We start from the raw sequence: 24,873 nt of genomic DNA on the forward strand, positions 1-24,873 counted from the left end.
TGATTTCCAATGTTTCCCTCAGAGCCTGTTTGCAGAACCTCTGTCCACCCAGAGCAGCTCAGTGCAAGGGCTCAAGGCTCTGTGGGAGAAGAGCCAGCTCAAGGGGATGCACAGCTTTGAGACTGCCATGATCCAGAGCACATTCCCTCTCCAGAAGGTAAGGACTGCCTTTCCTCACGGCCTGGGAAGGAGAAGGATCTGCCAGGAAGGGTTTGCAGATGTGTGTGTGTGTGTGTGTGTGTGACAGAAAGGTTTTTGAATGTGGAATCTGAAGAAGGAATAGAAATGAGAGCAAGTTTTGATATAGAAGGAAAGAATTGCTGAGCCAGTCTGGCTGGGTAATGAGAAGGCAAAGAGCAAAGTGAGTTGGAAGGGGATTTTATGGCTCTGAACAAAGGATAAACCCACCTAAAATAAAATATGCTTTTACCAAGCAAAAAGATTTTCACAAACAAGAAAGCCAATATTGCAAGTAGAGAGAAGATCTCAGAATTTTCCAGTGCAAGAAAACTGAAAAACAATTTCTAGCTTAAACTGTGACACACTGGCCTTTTGTGATTGGAAAATAGAAACATGGATATGGTAATGTTAGTAATTATGATAGGTTACAGGTAATAGTAAAAGTATTGATTGATTGTTGTGTATTAAGATGCTCTGCAATGAAAAGTATAAAATGCAATATAAAGTTACCAGAACTAGAGTTGGCTTCAGACAAACCCACAGCTGAGGTGACAGGCTGGGCTGGGCTCTGTCACCCAGGACCCTGAATTGCTGAATCCTCTGGATGCAATAAACAGCATTTTAAATAATAAATAAATTGCTGGATCATTTGGATACAATAAACAGCATTTTAAAGAGCTGCCTGGAACCCCCATCCCTGGTTTTTGGCTCTTGCACTCACAAATGCAAAGAGCAGGAGTTTGCCCTGAATTTTGGGGTTTGCAATAATCCCAGGGAATGTTCTGTGCTCTGCTTTGCAAGGTCCCCAGGCTCCTTCTGTGTCTGAATCAGTAAATCAAGAATCTCTCTGAATTCTTCAGAGAAAAATCAAAGTGGAAGGATTAAATTAAAAGCCTTTATATGGATTAAAGGATGTTAAGCCACTCACACTTAAGTGAAAAAAGTGGAAGTTTAAGTTTTAGCATGAGTAAAGAAATAGAATAAGTAAGTGAATAAATGGAATAAATAAGTAAGGAAATAAAATGAGTAAGTAAATAAGTAGAATGAGTTTTAAGTGCTTTTAGTAAATAAAGGTCTTAAATGCCAGAGAAGTAGTCCATGTTCTAGTAAAAGTTAAAAACCATAGTCCCAAGTACTAAAAGTTCCTTAGAAGCTCCAAGAACATAATTTCAAACATAATAAAACTATAGTAAAAATATTGCTTACATTTTTTCAGTTAGAACAAAACAGACCATGTATGTAATTTGTATGTAGCCTGGTGTGCTAAAAACCTAAAATTCTAATAAGTTAAAAAGTAGTGGTCTGAGTTTGTGTCTTAACCTGTTAGAAGGTTTCTATATAGGAACATGTATTAAAAAGAGCTGGTGCTTTATGCCATTGCTTTTGCCACTTACTTTTTATGCCATTTGCTTTTTACCATTGATCTGCTTTGCTTTTATCTTTAAGACTGAGGTGCTTCTGCAGTAAATAACTTTATAGTAACTATTAACTGCTTAGCTCATTAAAAAAAAAATAAACAACCCAACAAGTTGGGTGCCCAAGAGCACCCCAAAGTTGTAACCTCACATTTTGCTGATCCATGGCCTGGAAAGCAGGGATGAGGCTTTTCCTGCTTAGTCCTGAGCTCTAGGCTCAGCTTAGCTTGGGCAGCCCCTGGAAGTTCACCCAGTTAAACACAGCCCTGGGGTTTGTGGAATTGTTTTTCTGCACATGTGCCATTAGTTACCCCCAGCACTTGAAGGGATTACAGCCCAAAGCTCTTTTCTGTCTCCAGGATTTCAGTGAATGCCCTTTCCAAGCTATTAATCAGCTGCTTGGAAAAGGCCACTGCAGGATTGGAAAACAAATATCTATTCATCCCTGAGCATCTCCATCCAGCTCAGCTGGATGAAATGAGTTGTCAAACATGATTTTAAAACACTCTCTCTCAGCATATTGTGGGCATGAGGATGTCTGGTGGAATAAGATTAAATTACCCAGGCTATGGCTGGTTTGAAAGCAGAGTTTTGTTAGGAACACCTTCTGAACTCCCAGGATAATGTGGTGCAGAAGTGGGAACTCCTGCTGGGGCTCAGAGCAGTGGGGGACCCCCACATGTGAGAGCAGCTTTGGGACCAGTTTTACTCCCACACAGGAGCTGTGCCAAGGATTTGAGCTGCTGCTCAGTCCAGGCCTGGCTCACCCAGAGGCTTTAGGGCAGATTAAGCTGAGCCCTGCCCAGCCTCACTCACCCCAAGGCAGGGCTGGTGCAGGGGGGAGAGTTTGGGGGAATAAAGAGCTTAGGGCAGGGCACACAGAGCCTGCAGCCACCCCAGCTCATGGCATCAGTGTGCTCAAGCCTGGCAGAGCTCAGATGCAGCAGTCCAGCCTATTTTGGGAACTTTCACCTCTCTGTGACAATATCCCAGAGTTCCCAAAGCTGGGAAAGGGATCCCTGATCCCTGCTGGGTCTGGGACTGCCCAGCAGCCCCTGGAGCTGAGGAACACATCTGACCTGCTCTGGCACTGCAGGCTCCAGTCCTTTTTGGAGATTTTTTGCTTTCTGTTCTGGTTATTTATTAGCACAGACCCAGGGTTTGTTCTAGTTGTGTTTAGTACTAAGAGCCCGAGTTTGTCTCCAGTGCAATTTCCATTCAGTTTTCACTAGGACTGCCATAAAGAAGGTTTTCTTTGGCTTCTGCATTTCCAAAAAATCTGCCTGGAGCATTCCCTAGTCCTTACTTTCCTCAGCTTCTGTCACAATGGGAATTTGTCATCTCAGAAGTTCTTCCCATTGCTAACAGGACTTCAGAGATTGTGAATTACTGGACAAAATTATTGTATTTATTAACGTTATTCCCCTGCCAGTAGTCCAGGAAGCAAAATTCTGAGGGTGTGGTTGCTTCATTAAGCAGAGCACTTTTCATTTTCAATGGCTTGAAATGTGTTGATGCAAATGCAGCATCAACATTGTCTGCTGTATTTGAGACTAAGTTTTATGTATTGTGTTCTAGCAGAGTCTGAAATGCTTTGTCAGGCTGGGATTGGATATTGGGAAGGAATTCCTGGCTGGGAGGGTGGGCAGGGCTGGCACAGGGTGCCCAGAGCAGCTGTGGCTGCCCCTGGATCCCTGGCAGTGCCCAAGGCCAGGATGGACATTGGGGCTTAGAGCAGCCTGGGACAGTGGGAGGTGATAATTTATTTCCAATATGAATTCTAAAGCGTTTTTTCAACCCTGAAGAGTAATGTATGACATCAATGCTTCACTGCAGACTGAATTCTGAGAAATCCCTCCAGATGTGCAGCCCTGTGGAGATCCCTGGGGCTGCAGGGAGTACCTGGCTCACCCAGAGCACGCTGTGTTTCACTGGGCAGCCTCTCCGTGCCACTAAAAACATTCCTGTATTTACTCAGCACGCCTCGAGGGGTGCCAGCAGCAAAGCACTTCCAGATGTGGATCCTCCCAGCTTTCCTGGGGCTCCTTATCGAGGTCCCTGATTTCTGCTGCTGCTGGTCCTGCTCAGCACCTTGTCCTTGTCCCTCTGGCTGTGGGGTCCTGAGCTCCTTCACCTCCTGAGTTTGGTTTCTCTCCTCCCATGCCAGGACCTGGAGAAGGTTCAGATGCACCTGGAGGAAGTGAGGTTCTTTGATTTATTTGGCTACAGCGAGGAGGCAGGAGCCTGGCAGTGCTTCATGTGCAACAACCCCGAGAAGGCAACAGGTACACAGGGCTCCTGCCTCTGGCACTGCTGGGTGTGGGGACATGGTGGGGACAGGGGAAAAGGGGAAACCCAACTCCCCAGTGGCTATTTTAATTGGAATTCTCCATTAAACTCATCTTTGGTGAGTGCTTAGAGGGACACAGCCCCAGATCTGCAGCATCACTGACCCCTGGGAGCGGGAGGGCTCTGCACCCCTCCTCCAGTGTCCAGATAAAGGATTGCATCTCCTGGCCCACATCCCAGGCCCTCTGGAGCCCACCCAGGTGCCACAAGTCAGGGGACACTGGCACAGGAACAACACCTGGTTCCTGCTTCCTTCACTCTCAGAATTATTTGCTTTAATGTCACATCTCCTTAGGGACGTGGTGATTAAATCTTATAAAGGCACAATACCTCAGCTGTATTGGAAAAGAGGGTGAGTGGAAAATAGGGGGAAACAGCCTTTTTTTCCCAGGTACCATCTCCTGGTGCCCTGCTTTGGAAGCTCTCTGGCACCCAGCAGTCCCTGACTGCAGAAGAATGTCTTGTTCTTAGATGATTTCTGCCACTCCATAAAAGTCTGACCAATCCTGGCCAAGAATTTTGACTATTTTGGCCAAGTGTTTGAATAATGGGCTGTTTCAGAGATTTATTTTAACAGTTAGTGTCTCTTCAGACTGCATCAACCCCCAGTTTAGTAAACCAGGCTGCCCCTGCTCTTTCCATGGGTGTTTGAGCATCCTCTCCTTCCCCAGCTCCCCTGGGACTCCAGGACCAGGAAAGAAATCCTGCTCTGAGTTAAAACTTCATCCCCACAGTGCTCTCAGTGTGGTTTCCCCATCACATCAGGGATGCTGAGCTCTGAGGAAAACGAGGAAAGCTCTTGCTTAAAATGTCAAAGCTTAATGAAGGAACTTTGGTCTGAATTACCAAAGACATTCAACCAGTCCAGCCTTGCCTCGCTGCTGCTCTCCTGGCTGGAATTGTCTTTTTCTTGAGCAGTTGCTCTCTTTGTCTCAGTTTAAAAGGATTTTTGTAAGAAAGGCTCATTGTGAGTATCACGATTTACTTCTGAGCTCCAAAGGCTTTTAGAAAAGCAAGAAAAAAAATTTTCCTTGAGTGGTTCACGTGAAAGCTGAGGAAAGGAACGTGGAAGAGGGAGCTCAGTGGAATAAAAATTTGGAGGGACAACTCCACCTTTGAATTGGTGCTGCAGAGCTGTGGCAGCTGGGAAGGGTCAGGGCAGAGTGGGAGACCCTGCAGGGTCTCTCTGGGTTTGTAGGATCTGGCACAAGAAAGGATTTGGAGTTCTCCTTGGACTGATGAGGAATTTAAAGGCTGTGAAACATCTTTTATTTTCATTCCAGACTGGGAAAGACCCTTTGAAATCTGAAATAGTTTTGAGAGGCAAGAAAGCAATTTCTTCCTCTCAGCAATGCTGTTTAGAAACCGAATTCCTGTTGAAGAAGGAATTCAGAGGCAAATTTTTTTTCCTATTCTTTTCTATCATTGTCTGCCGGGTTTGGTTCGTGTGGGGTTTTGTTGCACTTTCTGGATGCCGTGTTGCAAGATGCCATTTATCCTCCAAACTTGGGCAAACACTGCTTTAAAACCCTTAAAGGCTTTGCCTTGGGATGGAATTCCATCCAGCTGTGGCTGCCCCTGGATCCCTGGCAGTGCCCAAGGCCAGGTTGGATATTGGGGTTTGGATGGTGAAAGGTGTCCCTGCCATGGCTGGGGTGGGATGAGATATTTAAGATCCTTTTCAGCCCAAACCACTCCATGCTTTTGTGATCAGTGATTCCTGTTTGGCTCTAGCTGGGAGGGATTTTGGAGCTGGAAGCTCCAGTTAAGCTGAAACAACGTGGTTGATGCACCCCCAGTGACAATTAGAGAAAGTCTGACTCCTTCTCATGCATTCCTCTGCTTGTCTTGTACAAACACACTTTTCCAGAGGTGCTGTTAGATCACCCTGGATTGGCTTTTCCTGCCATTGAAGAGGAGCATTCCCACAAATCCACACAAAAAATTCCCACAGCTGCAGCTCCCACCACGGTGTGTCCCAGCCCTGGCCATCCCAGCACAGCCACGGGGCTCCTGGAATGCTGGAAAAGAGGAGGATTCCTCCTGTTAGGACAGGCTGGCTGCTGGGAGCCTCATTCCACCACAACCCCCTGCACTGAGAGTTTGAGCTCTTGCACAAAACATTCCTCAAAACCACTGCAGAGGCAACAGGGAATTCCAGCTCGTTCCTCTCTCTGGAAGCTCACAAAGACATGGCAGGGATCCCTGGGGGAGCCATGGGCAAGGATTTGGGATGTGGGAAAAACTGAGAGTGTTTGTCCCAATTCCTCTGGAAAGCTGCAATTCCCAGGGAAATTACACCACGTTAATTTGGGGAATGCTTTCATCCTCCTCCTGCTGTGCCAGCTATCCAGAGAAAGGAAGGAGCCCAAAATCATAAAATGTGTTCCTTCCAGGTTTTCAGCAAAACCCAACGTGGTGATTAATGGAAGAGAGTGAATCCATATTCCCCGAGGTTAATTGCATTTATCTGCCACACATTCCATTCTTTCAAGTTCATAGGGGTTTATTATCACTGAGATCATTCATGAATTCTTGTGGAGGATTTTATGTTTCATCAAATTCAAGATTTAAAGCTTTGGGTTTTATCTGTCTCAAGTTCATCTTGGAAGAGTTTTGGAGGGTTTTGAACTTTTTATTCAGTACCCAAACTCCTTAGAGCTGGATGTGTTGTAGTTCTGCAAAGAAAGGAAGATGGAAAATAGAAAATTCCAACAGCCACAGCAACAGGAACTACTCAGGGTTAAATTGGAGTCAGTGTGTCTATATCATGATGATTTAAGAAAAAATAGGTGTTTCAAGACCTTTGGCTATTTCATGACCTTTTCAAACTGGAGGAGAAGAGATTTAGATGGGATATTGAACAGGGATTGTTCCCTGTGAGTGAAAGCTTTGCCACCATGAGGACATCAAGCACTGCAACAGCTTGCCCCGAGATGTTGTGGAGATTTTTCAAGCCCCACGTGGATAAATCCAGGAACAATCCAGCCTGACCCCACGGGTGACCTTGCTTGGAGGAGAGACCCCTCCAGCTCTCTTCCAGCTCAGTTATTCTGGGATTCTGTGAAGCCAACCGCAAGGAAAATAAGCAGAAGGGCTTAGAAAAATATTGGAAAAGAGCTTTATTGTTATCTTGCATGGATCTCAGTCTCCTAATGAGCCCCTCAGACACGCTGGCATCAGATTCATTACGGCCACTTTGGGAGCTGCCATCAAACTCCCCCTGGATTCTTTGTGGATGCACAGGACAAGACCTCTGGTAGCATTGCCCAAAGCCACTGGCTCCTTTAGAGAGATCAACATTTCTCAGCAAATCCTGGGTTTGAAAAATTTTGGCCATAAAAATTCACTTTAGGCCAAAATTGCACATTCACTTCCCTTCTCATGTTGTGCTCCTGCCCACAAACTATCTCGGATCATCTGAGCCTTTTGTGCTTTACCCCTCTCAGTTTGGCTGAAGAGGGATTGAAGATGTTCCTGTGCAAGCAGGAGCCAGGCAGGGAACAATATTTAACAAAATTGCCAAGTTTTTACCAAGGGGGACACTAAAACGTGGTTCTGTCCCACTAAAGAGCTTTTGGGGAGAGGGTGCAGCCCCAAACCAGCTTCCTGGGAAATTTATCCCCTTTTGCAGTGACAACATTTACACAGGGAGAAAGGAACCCTGTGCTTTCCTCTGTCCCAGCCAGGCTGGGTGCTGTGGTGGGTGCTGGCACAAAAATATCCAGGGAGGTTTGGAGTCAGGGCTGAGGTGGCTGCGTGGAGCAGAGCACGGCTCTGGAAATCACAGCTGCAGCTCCCCCCGGCACTGAGGCTCTGCCAACCCTTTTTTCATTCATCCATCTCCTTTCCAAGCACTCCCTGTCTGCAGAGACAGAAATATTTATGGTTTTTCCTGAGGAAATTGCACGAGTCCACACTGCCAAGGAAAACAAGGCTGGGGGAAGGACACAGCCTTTACCTGCAGCTGATGCCTTGTCTTGGCTTTGCTTTGTCCCCTTCCAGACAGGGGCTGGCTGCCCAAAAAGCCATCAAGCCTTTGGCACTCCCTTGGGTGGCACCTGGGCACCCTGCTGACCCCCATCCCCTGCAGCCTTTGGGCTCAGGAGCTGCAGGTGACACCAAAGGTGTTCAAGGAGTGCTGGATGGAGCTGGGGTGGGAGAGCAGCCAGCCAGGGATCACTGCCCCTCTGACACAGGCTGGGCTGGGCTCCAAATCCCATCCAAAAATGTCCCTTCTGAGCCTGCCTGTGCCTGCACTGCCCTCTGGTCTGTCCTGGTGTAAAGGATAAAGAGAAAGGGAAAAGACATCTCCTAGGAGATCCCAGGGCTTTAAACTGCCAGAGAGCAGGGTGAGCTGGATACTGGGAAAGAATCCTGGCTGGGATGGAATTCCCAGAGAAGCTGTGGCTGCCCCTGGACCCCTGGCAGTGTCCAAGGCCAGAAATGGTTATTGCAGGGCTGAGGAACAACTGGGAGGTGTGGGGGGGGAGAAGTTTGGGATGAGGGAGTAGGAAAAGAGATGGGAGAGGGGTCTGAGCTGTCACCTCCACGTGCTCAGCATCCCCAGCAGGACAGGCTGAGCTCTCTGGGTGAAGCCAGAGCCGAATGCTGGAAAAGGAGGAAGGCACAACAACCTTCATCCAACACAGCACAAGCCTTCAGCTGGGGAAAAGGAGGGCAGGACTAACCCTGGCTGTGTGCTCCCCTCCCAGGTGTGAACCAGGACGGGCAGCCCCTGATGGAAGGCAAGCTGAAGGAGAAGCAAGTGCGCTGGAAGTTCATCAAGAGGTGGAAAACTCGGTACTTCACCCTGGCTGGCAACCAGCTGCTGTTCCGCAGGGACAAATCCGTGAGTGTCACAGAAATCCGTGAGTGTCACAGCAGGGACAAATCCGTGAGTGTCACATAAATCCCTGAGTGTCACTGCAGGGCAAATCCGTGTCACTGCAGGGGTAAATCCGTGAGTGTCACATAAATCCCTGAGTGTCACAGCAGGGGTAAATCCGTGTCACTGCAGGGGCTGGGCAGGGCAACAACTCCAGTATGGGGGAGGTTCAAGGGGAAGGTACAAACTACCAGCAAATTGGAGAAATTCTGGGGAAAGGTAAAGGTAGGGTTCACAAAGGCATTGTCCAATGAGGGAGGTAGGGGGGGGAAACTCAGTCACATGGACTAATGGGACATCGAATTGTAGGGGATTTCTGAAGGGGAATTCCAAACAGGGGGCTGGCACAAAGCAGGGTTGACAGGTAATTCAGGATACATTGACAGGGTGGGTGGGAGGGTGTAATCTGGGACTAAACCATTAACTGGGGCAATAACAGAACCCAGCAATAACAGGGAGCAAAGTGCAGCAGCCCCTGGCAGTTCTCCCACTGGCACAGGGCATGGCAGGGCTGCACAGGAGCTGCCACTGCTGGCTCCCCAAACTTCAGGGGGATAAAGATCATCCCACTCCATCCCCCTGCCATGGCAGGGACACCTCCCACCGTGCCAGGCTGCCCTGTCCAAGCTGTCCTGGGACATTTGCAGGAGCTGCCAGGTGTTTGTGGTGGGGGGCTGCTCACAGGTGACCCTGCTGTGTCCCCGTGTCCCAGAAGGATGACCCCGAGGAGAGCCCCATCGAGCTGAGCAAGGTGCAGAGCGTCAAAGCGGTGGCCAGGAAGCGTCGGGAGCGGGGCCTGCCCAGGGCCTTCGAGATCTTCACGGACAGCAGGAGCTACGTGCTCAAGGCCAGGGACCAGAGGAGCGCCCAGCAGTGGCTGCAGTGCCTCAACGTGGCCCTGGCACAGGCCCGCCAGTGCCACAGCCACGAGGCCACCACCTCCCTGTAGCCACGGGGCCACCAGACTGTGACAGTGACACCAGGGCATGGACACGAGGTCACCACCTCCCTGTAGCCATGGGGCCACCAGACTGTGCCAGTGACACCAGGGCATGGACACGAGGCCACCACCAAACTGTGCCAGTGTAACACCAAACTGTGACACCAGGGCATGGACACGAGGCCACCACCTCCCTGTAGCCATAGGGCCACCAGACTGTGCCATGGGGCCACCAGAGTGTGACAGTGACACCAGGGCATGGACACGAGGCCACCACCTCCCTGTAGCCACGGGGCCACCAGACTGTGCCATGGGGCCACCAGACTGTGACAGTGACACCAGGGGATGGACATGAGGTCACCACCTCCCTGTAGCCATGGGGCCACCAAACTGTGACAGTGACACCAGAGGATGGACACAAGGCCATGCCAGACATGGAGCCACCAAACTCTGACAGTGACACCAAACTGACACCAGGGGATGGACACGAGGCCATGCCAGCAATGGGGTCACCAAACTGCACCAGTGTGACACCTGAGGATGGACATGAGGTGACACCAGCCCTGTGGCCACCAAACTGTGACAGTGTGGGACCAGAGGATGGACACGAGGCCACCATGTACCTGTAGCCATGGGGCCACCAAACTGTGCCCATGTGGGACCTGGATGGACACGAGGCCGCCCCAGTCCTGGGGCCACCAAACTGTGACAGTGTGACACCACAAGGCCACCTCAGTCCTGGGGCCACCAAACTGTGCCTGTGGGACAATGACACCCCCGGTGCCACCATGGGAACACGCCCTGGCACGGGGACACTGCCACATCCCCTGGGGACATCCTTCAGCCTGGAGCCAGGGAATGTGGTCACAAAGCCACCCCCAAGTCTGTGACACTGCCAGGAGAATTCCAGGAGTGGGGACTTCTGCTCTCCTCAAGCAACTTCATGTAAAAAGTTAATTTTCTTTATTTAATCCCGATGGACTTTATCCTTTTATTGTTTATATGTGTCTGTGCTGCTGCTTTCAGGTTTAAATGAGGAAATTTGAAAGATTTTTTTTTTTTTAACGGCTGGAAAATAATTTTAAATATTTAACTGGTTTGATTTTCTCTCTTTTTCCTGCTTTTGCTCTGCTTTGTACCTGAATGTAATTTTAAATTTTTTTTTCAATTCTCTTTTCTATTCTGTGGCTTTTCAAAATTTCTGCAAATCTGGAAAATTCCCAGTTTATTTGATTTTCCTTGTTACTTTCAAATTATTCCAAAGTAGAGGAAGTGCTGTAGAAGAAACTGAAAGGAAAAGAGGGGAGCAAAAAAAAGAATGAGAAGAAGTGAGCTCAGAGATCATTCAAGGCTGAGTAGAAATAAAATTTGAAATTTTCCAACCTACTAAAATGTATTTTTGGCAAAAAAATATTGCCAGAAATGCGGAATAATTAGGAAAAAAAAATTCTTTTTCCTGTAACTTCCACTCAGTGGCTGCAGTGGGGCTGGGGCAGGGATGTTCCTGGCCTTACCCCATGGAATGTGTGAGGAAGAGGATGGAAAAGCTGTGGGGGGAGTGGGATTGAGGGATGTGCCAGCCTGGTTTGGTTCCTGCTCCCTTGGTGTGGCTGCTCCACAGGTTTCTGGCTCAAAGTTGGGAATCTCGTCCCAGGAAATGCAAATATTTGATCCTCCCCAGCACTGAGTGTTCCTACCCTTTGTTATCCTGACAGGTAAGTTTGGGAATGAGCATTTACCTAAATTAAAATGAGAAATAAATTTATTTCTGGCAGCGTGGGGGTGCCTGAGCTCTGCTGCCCTCACAGGCACAGGGGGAATTCTCAACCTGAGCCATCCAAAAAGCCTCAAACCCTCTGGGGAGAAAGCCTGGAGCTGTGCCAGGGCAAGGAATTGCCAGGGACAGAGGGAAATCAGCTGAACTGGAAAGGTTTCCTTGCTCTGGGTCCCCCTGCACTCCTGGGGATCCCTGTGTCCCCCTGCTTGGGGGAACCACAATTTTTATCCTATAATTTTTAATCACTTCCCATTATGGTGGTGGCCCTAGGGGAGTTGCAGGAAGATGGTGAGACCACAGGTGAGCTCAGCAGGGTGGAGAGTAAAACCAAAAAAAAAACCTCAAAAGTGGCTCCAGACTTCCCAATGCTCTGGGGAATAATGAGAAATGTTCACATTCCTGGAAATCCTTGCATCGAGTAAAACATGGAGGTGAGTGTCAGGTCTGGAATGTGGCAAAGTGATCAGAAGAGCCTTGTTAAAGTTGAATTTAGTCACAGAAAATATGGAACCCACCGTGGAACAGCAGCAGGGCAAGGGTGAGGACAGACACACCATGGGAGATTTCCACAGGAAAATGGGAGATGAGGAAAGGAGATTTCATCCATTTAATTTTCAATACCTGGACCAACAAACCTCACCTTGGCCTCAGGACAAACCACTGAGAGTGTGGGGAATGAATTTGATTTATAGGTGAGAACTTGGAATTTATCACCTTGAGTTCCAGAATTACATCCTGCAGTTCAGCCACCCTAGGATGAGTTCACTGATGAAGGTGACATCCAAAACAACTTTTACAGACCAAATTTTCTGTGTTTCCTTCCCTCAGAGCCCAGTGATCCCAGTCCCAGCCCCTCCAGGGATCTCCCTGAGAGCTCTCACATTGTCTCAGGACATCACAAGATTTAGATTTTTTTTGCTTCTCCAGACGTGGACGCTGTAATATAAATGTTGTGTCCGTCTTGTCTGGATATCCCAGCCCTGGAAGTGTTCAGGGCCAGCCTGGATGGGGCTTGCACAAACCTGGTGCAGTGAGGGATGGTCCTGCCCATGGAACAAGATGGTCTTTGGGTCCCTTCCAACCCAAACCCTTCTCTGATTCCATGAAAATCCTGGCATTTAAGTAACTGCAACTTTTAGGACACACCAAAATCACTTTTTTTTGTTGTTGTTGTTTAGGACAGAAGTAAAAATACATTTACACAATAGCTATTGTTTGGGAGCCAAGATTTGCCTCCTGATCTCTGCCCCTGCCCTTCCCTTCCAGCTCCTGCTCAGCAGGAAAATCCCGCGGTGGCTCTGTCTGTCCTGGAGGGCAGGGATGGGGACACTGGGACCCCAGGGCTCCTCCCCAGCCCTTCATGGCAGTGCCAGAGCAGGTGGCTCCTTGGGCTCAGTGGCCACCCCCAGGCACTGCTCAGCCACTGCCTTGGATGTGGTTTCACCACCCAGAGCGTGGCTAAAGGTCACTGAAAATCCGGGCTGGCAGCAGCCACGCCAATGCCTCCAGGTTAGGAGTAAAAAAAATAAAAAAAGCCTGGTTTTCACTGGCAGCTCTTCATGGAAAAGATGTGTCTGTGGGTTTTGTCTGCAGGGAGTTTTGGAAAGGATAACTTTGGGAAGGATAATCTTGGGAAGGATAACTTTGGGAAGGATAACTTTGGGAAGGATAACTTTGGGAAGGATAACTTTGCGTCACCACGAACGCTCCCATCAAAGGCTCCAGGTCTGCTGTGGTGGGACCAGGATTTCCTTGGGGATAAACAACAGGAGACAGAGCAGGGTGACAGAACAGATTCCAGCCCAGAGAGCCCAGCCTGGCTGTGCTGCAGAGCCTCCAGCACGAGGGGAAACATTCCAGGGGTGTTGTTTTTGCTTTGAAGGACACAAGTGTGAGGATCCTTTGCTCCAGTGCAGGTGGTGTTCAGGCAGCAGCAGAGTCTGTTTGTCCAGCTGGCCACAGCTGTGCCTCAGCTCAGAGGGTCACACAATCCCACAATGGTTTGGGTTGGAGGGGAACCTTCAAAACAACCCTGTCCCACCCCATCCCACACCTTCCACTGTCCCACGGTGCCCCATGTCCCGTCCAGCCTGGCCTTGGACACTTCCAGGGATGGCTGCTGGTCCCACGGGGTCCCTGTGTGTCCCATTGCCCAGGGAGCAGGACAACCTCAGCACCAGGGAAATCATGGAAGCACAGTGGCCACTGACTCCTTTGGGCTGTGCTGATGTTTTAAAGCTCCCACCGAGCCTGGTCATTGCAGAGAGGTGCATCTTGTTTTGATCATTACATTTTGGGTTAGGGAACACAGCTTGATATGAAATCCAGAAATGCCAGAAATGCCTTTTGTCCACCAGTGGTTTTCAGCAGCTTGTTAAACACTCACAGATCGTTTGGGCAGCCTAAACCCTGACAGGCCTGGGATGGAGACATCTCTCCTTTATTTGGGCTGATGTGTGAGGTTACACAGCTCTCACTCCCTCCCATCCCAAAAAGTGGCTGGGGAAAAGCAGCCCTGCAGAGTGGTCAGCTGGGCTTTGCCACAAGTGTCTGGAATATTCCCATTAATCATTGAGCTAAGGAGGATTTCTGAGCTCCTGCAGGGGTGAGCATGGAGAGGAGAGTGCCTGGCTCCCTGTGCTGACACAGCTGCACTGCCTAAAGCCAGTGATGTGCAGGTGGCAGAGGGATCACAGGGATGAGCAGGATTTGTTCCAGGTGGAACGAGGGAATTGTGGCTCAATTGTGCTGGGTGGGCACATTTTTGGCTCACAGACCACAGGAAAAGCCCAGCTTAAAGAGCAACATTGCTTGGCTGTGACCCATGAGGCTCCTGGATGTGCTGGAGGCTGGGTGGTGACCTGGAGAAAGCCATGCTTTGAGGAGAGCCCCAGGAGCAGGATGCCTGCTCACATGGGTTGGGGTTCAGGAGGTGCCAGCTCCCTGCAGGTGCTGCTCTGGCTGCCAAGGGAAGCAGGTGAGTGTCCAGCACGTGGCTTTGGTGTTATCCCAAAGGAGCCAAGAGCTTTAGGGACAGCCTGGTCCTGCTCCAGGCATCGAGGGAAGGGACAATCAATAATTTGGGGGAGCCCAGCCTGTGCAATCCATCGGTCTGAAATCCAAGATTGGTTATTTTGGTGGGGTTATTTTGGTTAAATTGGTTATTTTTTGGGAGCATGGGAGAGCCAGAAGTGCTCCATGCCTGGCTGAGATTCTGGTGCTTTCATCTGTCTGAGCCATCCAGGTTTTCTATTCAGCTCCAGCACAGTAAAAATGGCAATTATAGTAAATTGTGACTTTTCTCTTGATGATGATGGATGCAAATGGGCTTTAAGGGAACAATTGGATTGTGCTGATCCCTTCTGGGGCTCCCCTGTGACACAGAGCAGAGATGGTTTGAGGGTAGAATCACCACAAGTCTTGTTCTGCTGCACAACAGGGTCAGAAATTCTTTCTTCCAGCAACACCAGCAGGCACAAAAGGGCCACAAAATCAGAATGAGCACATTTTGAACCTGATATAATCCTTTATTAGTACAGTCCCATTTGTAATTAGTGCAGGAAAATGTGGAATTTCCCTTGGGAAGACCCTTGAGCTTCCCAGCCTCTCCCTGGAGGGGCTGAGCCACCCCTAAATCCTGCACTGCCTCTGTCAGAGCTGCTGCAGGCAGGCACCACACCGTGGGTGTTATTTTCATTTTTTTCCGGTTTAATTCACCTCCAAATCGAGTTTTACCTGAGGTCACAGACATATTTAGGAAGTTTTGGGTTGTTTTGCAGTAAAGTGCTGCCTCCTGCTGGGTGCAGGGCCCTGTAAAAGAGGCTGCTCAGTAATTTGGTGTAGAGGATTTCTTTCAGCTGAACTTGGGAAAAGGCTCTGCAGACATTGCTGAGCATTATTATTACATTCACTTGCCAAAGCCCATTTTTTAAATCATTATTTTTTTATAATTAATTTTTTATAATTAAATTAAATTAGGGAAATACTAGGAAACTGTATTGTCAGTGTTTCCAGAAACTAGAGAAGGTTTAAAGCATCTTTAAGAATCTCCTAATTCAGACTCTGATTATTTCCTTTGTTTAAAGAAATGTTTGTGACAATCCCTTCACCTCCAAGATGCACAGAACATACTTGTGGATGCAGCAAAAGCAAGGGAAATAAATTCTTAGAGCAGATATTTTTAGGAAAATGAGCTGATGTATTTGCAGGGGACTAAAATGTTTTTTCATCTTTCTTGGAGGCTGAGCAAAGACCCCAGCTGGGGCTGAGCAGGAAGGACACAGGCTGGAAGAGTTTCCTGCTTTGTTCTTTCTTTTCCAAGCCTCAAATGAAGATCCCAAATTCCTTCCTTTGCATGTGTGTGCCAGGAGGAATGGAGTCACCCAAGTGCTAAGAACATTGATTAATGCTGTTGATAACACCTGTTTTATTTAGAAGGTGGAAGTTTTTCAGAGAGGACATTCCTGTGTTATAATATTGGAACGTGCAGTCAGGAATTCCAGCATTTTCCTCAGGACTCCTGCTGTGCTGAGTCATCACACAAGCTTCTGTTTGCTCTTCATTATTCATTTATTCCATTACCTGATTTGAATTGACTTGGAAGAAAGTATTTCTATTTACTGAGCATCTGCACAGTGCCACACTGAGCTGGAAATACAACAGTGACTTGACCAGCGAGTTTCAGAATGGACAAAGTGCAGTTCAGTAGATTTTATAATGCATGCAGAGCAGCATGGGCAGCTTTGCAATGACTGAAACTTTGTTATATCCACATGAAGAACGAGGCAGGATTGAGAGGGGGAGTCACTTCTGTGTTGATTTCTTCCTGGAAGTCCCAGGGCCATAAGAACTTAATCTGTGAATAAATAAATGAATAAATAAATGAATAAATAAATGAATAAATAAATGCTGTTTAGCTCATCAGAGATGGTGCTGCAATTCTGCCTCTGACTCTGCTGCCAGGTTCCAGATCGAATAGGAAAGCTGCAGTTGTAATTACAATTGGTCTGGCTAATGATGATTGCTTGTAATGACACGAGTGACATGCTCACGGTGTTCGAGTGTACCTGACCTTGGAGCAGAGCAGGGACACAGAGAGGATGGGGACAGGGGTCAAAGGTCAGGGGTCAAAGGAAAAAGGAGTTTATGGCCTCAGGAACCCCCCAGAACATCTGGGCTCCACTGGCAGTGATGCCAGGTCCTGGCCACACCTCGGGCCTTTGCTGCTCCCACCCCTGCACTGGAGCTGCATTTTGGGGCTGCATTTTGGGGCTGCATTTTGGGAGCAGCTGTGCCCTGGCAGCGTGGCAGCAGTGCTGGCATGAGCTGTGTGCAATCCCTGCCATCCCTGGAACCGAGACTAGACAGAGCAAAAGGAATAAATCAGGTATTTATTGAATAGGTATTTATTTCTTTATGATTATTGAATAGCTGTTTATTTATTATTATTTAATATTACACTTTGGGCAGTGTAAAAGCTCAACTGGGGTGGTGCTTAAATTAAATCCAAGATGGATGCTGGTCACGAGTTTTTACATTTTGATAAGTTTTGGTTCATCCTCATTTTGGGGTCAATTGTCCAACCACAGCCCCAGGCTATGAAGTCTCAGCTCCTGCCCTGCCCCCTTTCCCTCTCCATTGTTTCTGCTTTTTGGTTCCAGTTGTCCCTGATTCTCCAGCTCAAAAGAATTGTTTTGTCACTCCCCTGTGAAGAGAACTCACTGACACCTAACATGACATCTCAGAGTTACACGCTAAGCAGCAGAGATTCTGGAAAATAGAAAATCTAAAACCCAAGGTGTCACACAGGGGACCTGCTGGGCTGGATCCCTGCTCCAGGGCCAGTCAGGCTGGGGGGGGATTTTTTTTTTTTTTTCCTAGAAATCACCACCACTGCCTTCCCAGGGCTGCTCTGTGAGAGCTGAGCCCAGCTCCAGGAAGATTTGCAAGGAAATTTCACCCTCCAGTTCTGCCCCCTCCCCAGACAAAGCTTTGTGTGTGACAGGAATGGAACAGGGCAGGCGAGAAATGCTGATCTGTTCCAAAAATGAGGGACAGAATTAATAATATTGACTAAAAGGAGATTTTTATTAAAGACAAGCCTTAGTCTAATATATGATTCTGTACACTCTGGGGCAACTCTGCTCATAAAGGCAGAAATCCCCATTTCTGTCAATCCTTGAACAAAATGTCTTCCCAAGTCTTCATAAATGACTTATTAACATGATTTTTTAAGTTAATTTTATTCCTTTGTGTAATTCCTAGAACTAACAGGAACTGAAAATATTCTGAGATATCCCAGACTAAATTTCTACATCAGCACACCCTGGCAATGTACACCTTCTGTAGGCTTTAAATCCATTTATTTTTTCTTGGTGCTCTGGGGACAGAGAGCTTCTTGATGACACCTGTAACTAATTACTTCAAAGAACCAATTTATTTTATTTATTCTACTTACAAATGGCTCCTCAGTGGCAACAGCTGGGTGTGTTCAATATTGCTGTTGTTCTATCAGAAAAACATTATTTTAAGGAAAATCTTGCCCTTATATCCTCACTTGGATTTCCCCTCCTTTTCCTGGGGAGGGTCTTGATGTTCCTGTCCCTTTTATGGAGGGGGGTGACACAAAAATAACCAAATAAAATAACCACCAAATAAAATAACCACCAAATAACAACCCGGAGGCTTTTGTGCAAAATCCCAACACCCCACTAGATGGCAAACGAGGCCTTGAAAAAAAGCTCACAAATACTGCTGTCATTTAAACCAAGCCAGTGAAAAATCGTTAATAGGATTCTATTCTGGCTTTTAGTTCACCCCAGACTGTTGTGGGTTTTTTGTTGGTTTTTTTTTTTTTTGTTTTGGTTAAGGTTGGGATTAAAAGAGTGAGATGGTATTTTTTGTTTGGACTCAGATGTTTATTAGTTTTTATTTCTATTGCAGTTTTACAGTACTTTGAGCTAACAAACTAAAAATGGAGCTTTATTTTTCTTTTTACGAGGTTTTTTTTTTAAGGATAAATTGTTGAATTAAGAAATGACACTTAAATTATTTTTATTTTTAACTCGTGGTCTGCAATGCAAACTTTTTAATTTAATTATACAATATTACCTAAACCCATGAAGAAGAAGGTGAAGGACTAGCTTCTACCTTAAAATTTCCATCTTGCTTTATATATATTACTATATCCTAAAACTTTAAACTTTAAGTGTGATATTACACATTTCTATTCAAACTAGTCACTCATAATCCTAGTTCCATTATTTAATTTTGGAAGTTTTCTTTACTTCTTTGGATGTACTTATTTTTACTTCTTTTCTTTCTTTTACTTCTTTGGAAGTTACTTTACTTTCTTTCTTTTCTTTCTTATTTTTTACCTCAGGTCAAATGCAGTGTTTTCCTGGGGGTGAGCACAGAAAATCTAAAATTCTCAGGGTTCCAACACCAGACTACTGTCAAAAAAAAAAAAAACAAAACATTAGTTAGATATAAAAGTAAAAGCTGTGTCACATTCTGGAATGCTGAGGTACAAAATGAGCTTTTATGGAATGGTTTGGGATAGAAAGGATCTTTAAAGGGCACCCTGAATTCCTTCCCCAAATCCTGTCTGAGCTCACCCTGTCATTTCTGCCAGTGTCACACACACCTCAAGGAGGTTCTGATGTTTTTGCACACCTCAAGAAGGTTTTGCTGGTTTTCTGCACTGCCCCACTCTGCCCATAAGGCCAGAATTTCGTGTTTCATTGCAATCAGTGGGGAATTTGCCACTGACTCAGAGTTCAGGGGAGATTTCACTCAGATACTGCAGAAGTGAAGTCCCTGACAGAGCAGCAGATGAAGAGGCAAGGACCTGATGGCCCTGATCTTTCTGCTGTGAGTCATTCTCTGAGGAGGAAAAAATAGCATAAAAGACCTCTTGAGGTTAAGAAGACACTTGAAAATGCTTTAAAAGCAGAACAAACTTACAAAGCCATGAAGGGCTCACAGACCATGACAGGAATTCATTCCTGCAGGGACAGAAGGGGCCAGGACATCAGCCCCAGCTCTGCCCTCACTCTGCTCTGTGCCCTCCTTGCTTTGCCAACCGGTGTTTTAACACTTGGATGACAGAAGTAACAACTTGTTTAATATTAAAGCAGCTTTTTTTCATCTTCCAGAGCAGATGTGAGCAGCCCAAGAGCCTCCCTGGCTGTTCTGAGTGTGCACACACAGTGCTGCTGTCCCTGCCCTGCCGATCACACCTTGGGAAATGCAAATATGCAAATGGTGAAGTGGTGAAAGATTTGCTCAGTATTTACATGAGGTGAAGCATCTCTGCAGCAGCTGTGTGTGAGCAGGGGAAGCACCTGCTGGCACCTTGCAGCTCGGCATTTCCTTCCCTGTGATCAGATAAGAGGGGTTTGGTGACAGCCCTGTCCCCAGCAGCAGGATGTGGCCGGGGTGTGCTCACACGGGGCCTCTCGGGGCTCAGGGCCACGCTGGGTCCCTGGCTGGGACATCTGTGCTCCTGCTGCACAGCAAGGTGGCTCTGGGACAGGAGTGTCCCTCTGGGATGGGACAGGAGTGTCCCTCTGGGATGGCAGTGTCCCTTTGGGATGGGACAGGAGTGTCCCTCTGGGATGGCAGGGTCCCTCTGGGACAGAAGTGTCCCTTTAGGATGGGACAGGAGTGTCCCTCTGGCATGGCAGTGTCCCTGTGGCACTGGAGTGTCCCTCTGAGATGGCAATGTTCCTCTGGGATGAGAAAGGAGTGTTCCTGTGGCACTGGAGTGTCCCTCTGGGCCATGCCAGGGTTGCTAACACAGTCTGGGTGGGCAGGAAACGCCCCAAAGCTCCCAATGGCCTGAGCCTGAGCAGCGAGGCAATTCCTGGGTAAAGCTGCTCCATCTTAACCTGATTTCACTCAGGAATGCTCACTTGGGCTCAGCCTGCTGGCCCAGCTGAGCACAGCTGATGCTGGGCTTTGCAGGCAGAGTGTCATGACAGGAACAGACACTGCACTTGGTGGCTTGTCCATGTCCTTGTGTTCCCCAGCTCCTGGAGGTCACTTGTCCATGTCCCCATGTTCCAGCTCCTGGAGGTGGCTTGTCCCTGCTGGCACACACTCCTCATCTCCAGCCCCACAAGAGCTGGGTAAGCCTGGCCAGCCAAGCCGGCCTCATCTTTCTTTTTCTGTCCTTCAAAGCTGCAGACTCATGAGGAAAGCTCTAAAAATAGTTTGGGGCTCTCATTGTAGTGACAAATGTCCTCCTGCTGGAGCTGGAGCTATATCTGTCAGTGACGTGAGCCGTGCAGGACACAGCCTGTTCTCCTCTGTCCCCTCCGTGCCGCTGGCTCTGCTGTCACCTGCTCCAGCCCAGCACCCCGACCTGCACTTCCCTGCTCCTCCTGCACCTCCAGCCTGCCAGCTGGGACACAGGGGGGACACACAGGAGGGGACTGCACCCCAAGGACGAGCCCAGCGTGTTCCCTGCTCAGGCCTTTCCCCGTCAGGATGATCCAGAGTGCAAGAGCCTCTTGCTGAAGCAGAGGGGGTTTGGGAACCTGGGCCATCCTCTCCCTGGTGCTTTTTTCCCAGTTTTCTTACCCCAGCTGGGAATAGCAGCAGACCCAGAGCATTTCACTGGATCGGATGGGATTTCAGGTGACACACTGGTGGGATGTCCCCCAGGCTGGTCGTACATTTCTCCCCGTTCCCAAAGGTGCCAAGAAGGGTTTGTCACCCCCTCCCAGGACTGGCCGTGCCACCGCGGGGACATGAAGCAGCCTGTTTGTTCCTGTCACACCTTCACGGTTTCGGGTGTCACCGGCAGCGCTGAGTCAAACGTGGGGCACAGCAGAAACCGCCTGCCCCCGGAGCCACCCACCTGGCAGCAGAGATGTCACCGCAGCGCTGTCACACTTGGGGACAATCGGCAGTGCAGAGCTCTCCTTCCTCCCTCGGCAGCTGCCCACACAGAATTCCAGCTGCCCGTGCACAAACACGCCCTGTGGAAGAGCCAAGGCTGCTCACACCCCACCTCTCCAGAGAGATCCAGCCTTAAAGGTCCTCATTGTTGCTGATCGACACCTCAGTGGGACTTGATAAGATCCAACAAATCCATTTCCACGTGCTTTTCCTGGAATACCAATGTGTCTCAAGGAGAAAAGCAGGGCTGAGTTCTAAATGTGCTGGAAAATAGGTTTGAACTTCAGCGACTTCAAGCCTGATGTTCAATTTGTAAATGCAACAAACTGCTATGTTTGTATATTTATTTAAATTATTATTATTATTATTATTATTGCAAACAGGTGAGTTGTTGAACATCAGTCTGTAGGAAAAACTAATTTTAATACATGGTGAGTATTCCTTTCTTCCTTGTTTTCCCAATATCTTTGATGAAGTTCAAGCAATTTGTGTGTTGTGATGGAAAACCTGAAGCCTCGAATCTATAAACTCATGAACTGAGAGAAATGGGCTTCATTTAGGCACTAAATCTTCGGAAAATTTTGTATAACACTCACAGAAATGCAGATTTACTGAGAAATCAAAAGGCAACAAATATTGTTCCTTGAGTACGAGGTTTAAAGAGCACCAATTTCCCAGTCCTACAGTGAATTTTACATTCTGGATGATAAAATAATTGGAAAAAATAAAAAACTGCTTTCATACATGAACAATATTTAAATAATTTCTTGATACTTTAAGCCAGCTATGCCTCCACTGCAGTAAATAAGAAACGAAAGAGAGGAATTCTGCTGAAACCAGGGCAGGGAGGGATTCGGGGAGTGGAAGGTAAAGGCTCAGTTAACCTGAAACAGAGAAACATTTACAGCCCAGTGTATCCCAAGTGCCCTGGTTTCACACCCGCTTATTCACGGTGCAAACTGCGGGGTGTGACTCCACTGCTCAATTCCTCGTTTCTCTTTCAAAAGCAGTGAGTAAGAGCTTAAAGAACTCGCCCTCTGGGAACGATTTCAAATAATCCTCCTTGTTCCTCTGAGCTGTTAATTCAGAGCCCGAAATTGGAGTCTCTACAAATCTTTCATAAAGGTATCTAACGAATTTCTGTTCAAGTGATAATTTGGCAGAGCAGAACGCCGTTTATCCAGCTGGAATAAATCCCACTGCCAAGTTTTTTTGGCACCAAACTCTTATATCAATGTCAACCCAGTACTCGACACATACGGGGGCTGTTCTTGCCATCAGAACTCCTGTTCCAGCTGATAATGCAGATTTTTACCATTGAGATGGAGGGGAATTCCAGATTCTCAATTATTTTATCACATTTAGCATGAAGAATTAAATTCAGTCTCTTAAATTACTTGGAAAAATTACTAGGAAATAAAACCCCACAAACAACTTTCAACTAATGTTTTACTCTGGAGATTTTAGAATTTAATGAATCAATTCATCAATAAGTTGAGCTAAGCATATTCTGCATTCCTAGTCTCATGTATTTTGATATGACAGCAGAAACTTTTAGATATCAGCTCATGTCAAAATATTTTGCTGCCTAAATTCCTGTCACGTTGCTTTCTTACAGCCATCATTCTTCAAGGAAATCAGATTTTTCTGTCATCACAGATTCTTATTTTCCCAAAATAATCTTTTATTTTCTGTTAAGGTAATAACACACTATAATTTGTAGCAATTTGCAAAGGAAGTTTTTGTATTTTGTTCTGGGAAACATTTGTTGCCAAGCCTGTAAATCCTGAGGGGATTTAGGCACTGAGGTGATGTCAGTGCCCACCAGAAGAGACAGTTTGGGATACTCAAAACTCGCTTTCCATTATGTTTTTCCTTTTCCCCCTTTATTCATCGCTCAGCTTTGGTGTCTGTCTCTGCAATCGGATACCTGGAAGAACAAAATCCGTTTATATTTGTGTACAACTGATTTAAAGAGCAGCTCCCGTGGCCTGCAGGGCCAAAGGGCTCCAGGAGAAGCAAGCTCGTTAATGCCTCATCATGACTCCAGCAGCAATTATTGATTGATGCTATTTTCCAGCAGTGTCCTGGCAACAAAGCACTGCTCATCTTCATCGAGTTCAAAAATACTCACAGAAAATCATCGAGGATTGGGAATTGGTAAGAACAGACAAGTGGGTCGAGCTGCGTCAGAAGAGCAAGTACAAATCTCTCCAGCTTTTGGAAATATCAAAGTGGAACCTGGAAAACTAGAGCGCATTAAAAGCAATAAATGATGGGTGTGTGCATGGAAAAAAAAATAAGAGTGGGCAAATTCCACTGTGCTGACACCTGCTGCTTCCATGACTCGTTTTTCCTCCTTTCCAGCCCCTTTGGCACAGGGTGGTACCTGGGAGGGAAATGGAAAACGCTGCTTGCCTTCTGCAAATGCCACCTAACCCGGGATTTTCACTTCAGGGTATTCTGAGGGTCAGAGAACTGAGTCAGCTTTTCCCAGCTCTCCTTTTATTATGAGTCCTTTAATCTCCAGTGCATTTCCGTGGGCTGTACATTGCTTTTTGCCATTGCAGAGGTGTTTAGCACCAGCACTGTGGTACATAGGACTTTTTTTGGCTCTGTTATCACAACTCCAAAGCCTGTTCCAGGTTTCTAAAATGCCAGTGCTGTTCCAGGTCGGTGGTGAGATTTTTTTTTAATTCCGTGTAAAATTGTTTTGACAATCTCAGAGATCGGACAGCACATGGCTGTAGGAGGGGAGTTGTCAAAGGGCCAGGAAAATAGGATGAACTATTCCAAATAACTGAATAATAAATAATGTCCTTTCCAAATAGCCAGGATCCCTGCTGAGTCATGAATCTGCACATAAAACAGCTCCCAATTAAACGCTTTATTTCCATTTAAAAAACCACTATTTTGGTGACAGTTACAGACTCCGAAGCCCAAAACTATAATAGGAAAAGAAGGGTAAAAACCAAACGTATCGCGGGGACCTTTCTAAAAGACGTGTTTGTAAAACTGGGCAGGTTTATTAATGACTGTAACCGTGACACAGAATTTGGCACTGCTCCACACTCTGTGAGGAGGATGAGCAGACCTTGAGCACCTCGGCCTCCTCCTCACGGCTGATCCTGAGGGAGCTGGGAAGGGGCTGGAGAATTCCTGAGGGAGATGGGGAAGGGGCTAGAGAATTCCTGAGGGAGCTGGGAAGGGGCTCAGCCTGGAGGAAAGGGGGATCAAGGGGGACTTGTGGCTCTCCACAACTCTCTGACAGGAGGGGACAGCCAGGCTGGGATTGGGCTGTGCTCCCAGCGAACAGGGGCAGGAGGAGAGGGAATGGCCTCAGGCTGGACATCAGCAGGAATTTCTCCACGGAAAGGGTGCTCAGGCCTCGGAACTGCCCAGCGAGGTTTGGAGCCCC

General features: G+C 47.4%; 1 protein-coding gene across 1 annotated transcript in view; it reads left to right on the plus strand.

Moving 5' to 3' along the window:
- Positions 1–16,426, plus strand: part of VEPH1 (ventricular zone expressed PH domain containing 1) — a 66,200-nt gene extending 49,774 nt beyond the window's left edge. Inside the window, exons 12-15 of the mRNA XM_088171101.1 lie at positions 23–157; positions 3,763–3,880; positions 8,660–8,796; positions 9,545–16,426. Coding sequence (XP_088027227.1) covers positions 23–157; positions 3,763–3,880; positions 8,660–8,796; positions 9,545–9,781 — 627 coding nt within the window. The 3' untranslated portion in view covers positions 9,782–16,426. The remainder of the gene's footprint in view (positions 1–22; positions 158–3,762; positions 3,881–8,659; positions 8,797–9,544) is intronic.
- Positions 16,427–24,873: the final 8,447 nt, after the last annotated feature.

Source organism: Sturnus vulgaris, chromosome 10, assembly GCF_052056855.1.
Source record: "Sturnus vulgaris isolate bStuVul1 chromosome 10, bStuVul1.hap1, whole genome shotgun sequence".
Taxonomy (NCBI): Eukaryota; Metazoa; Chordata; class Aves; order Passeriformes; family Sturnidae; genus Sturnus; species Sturnus vulgaris.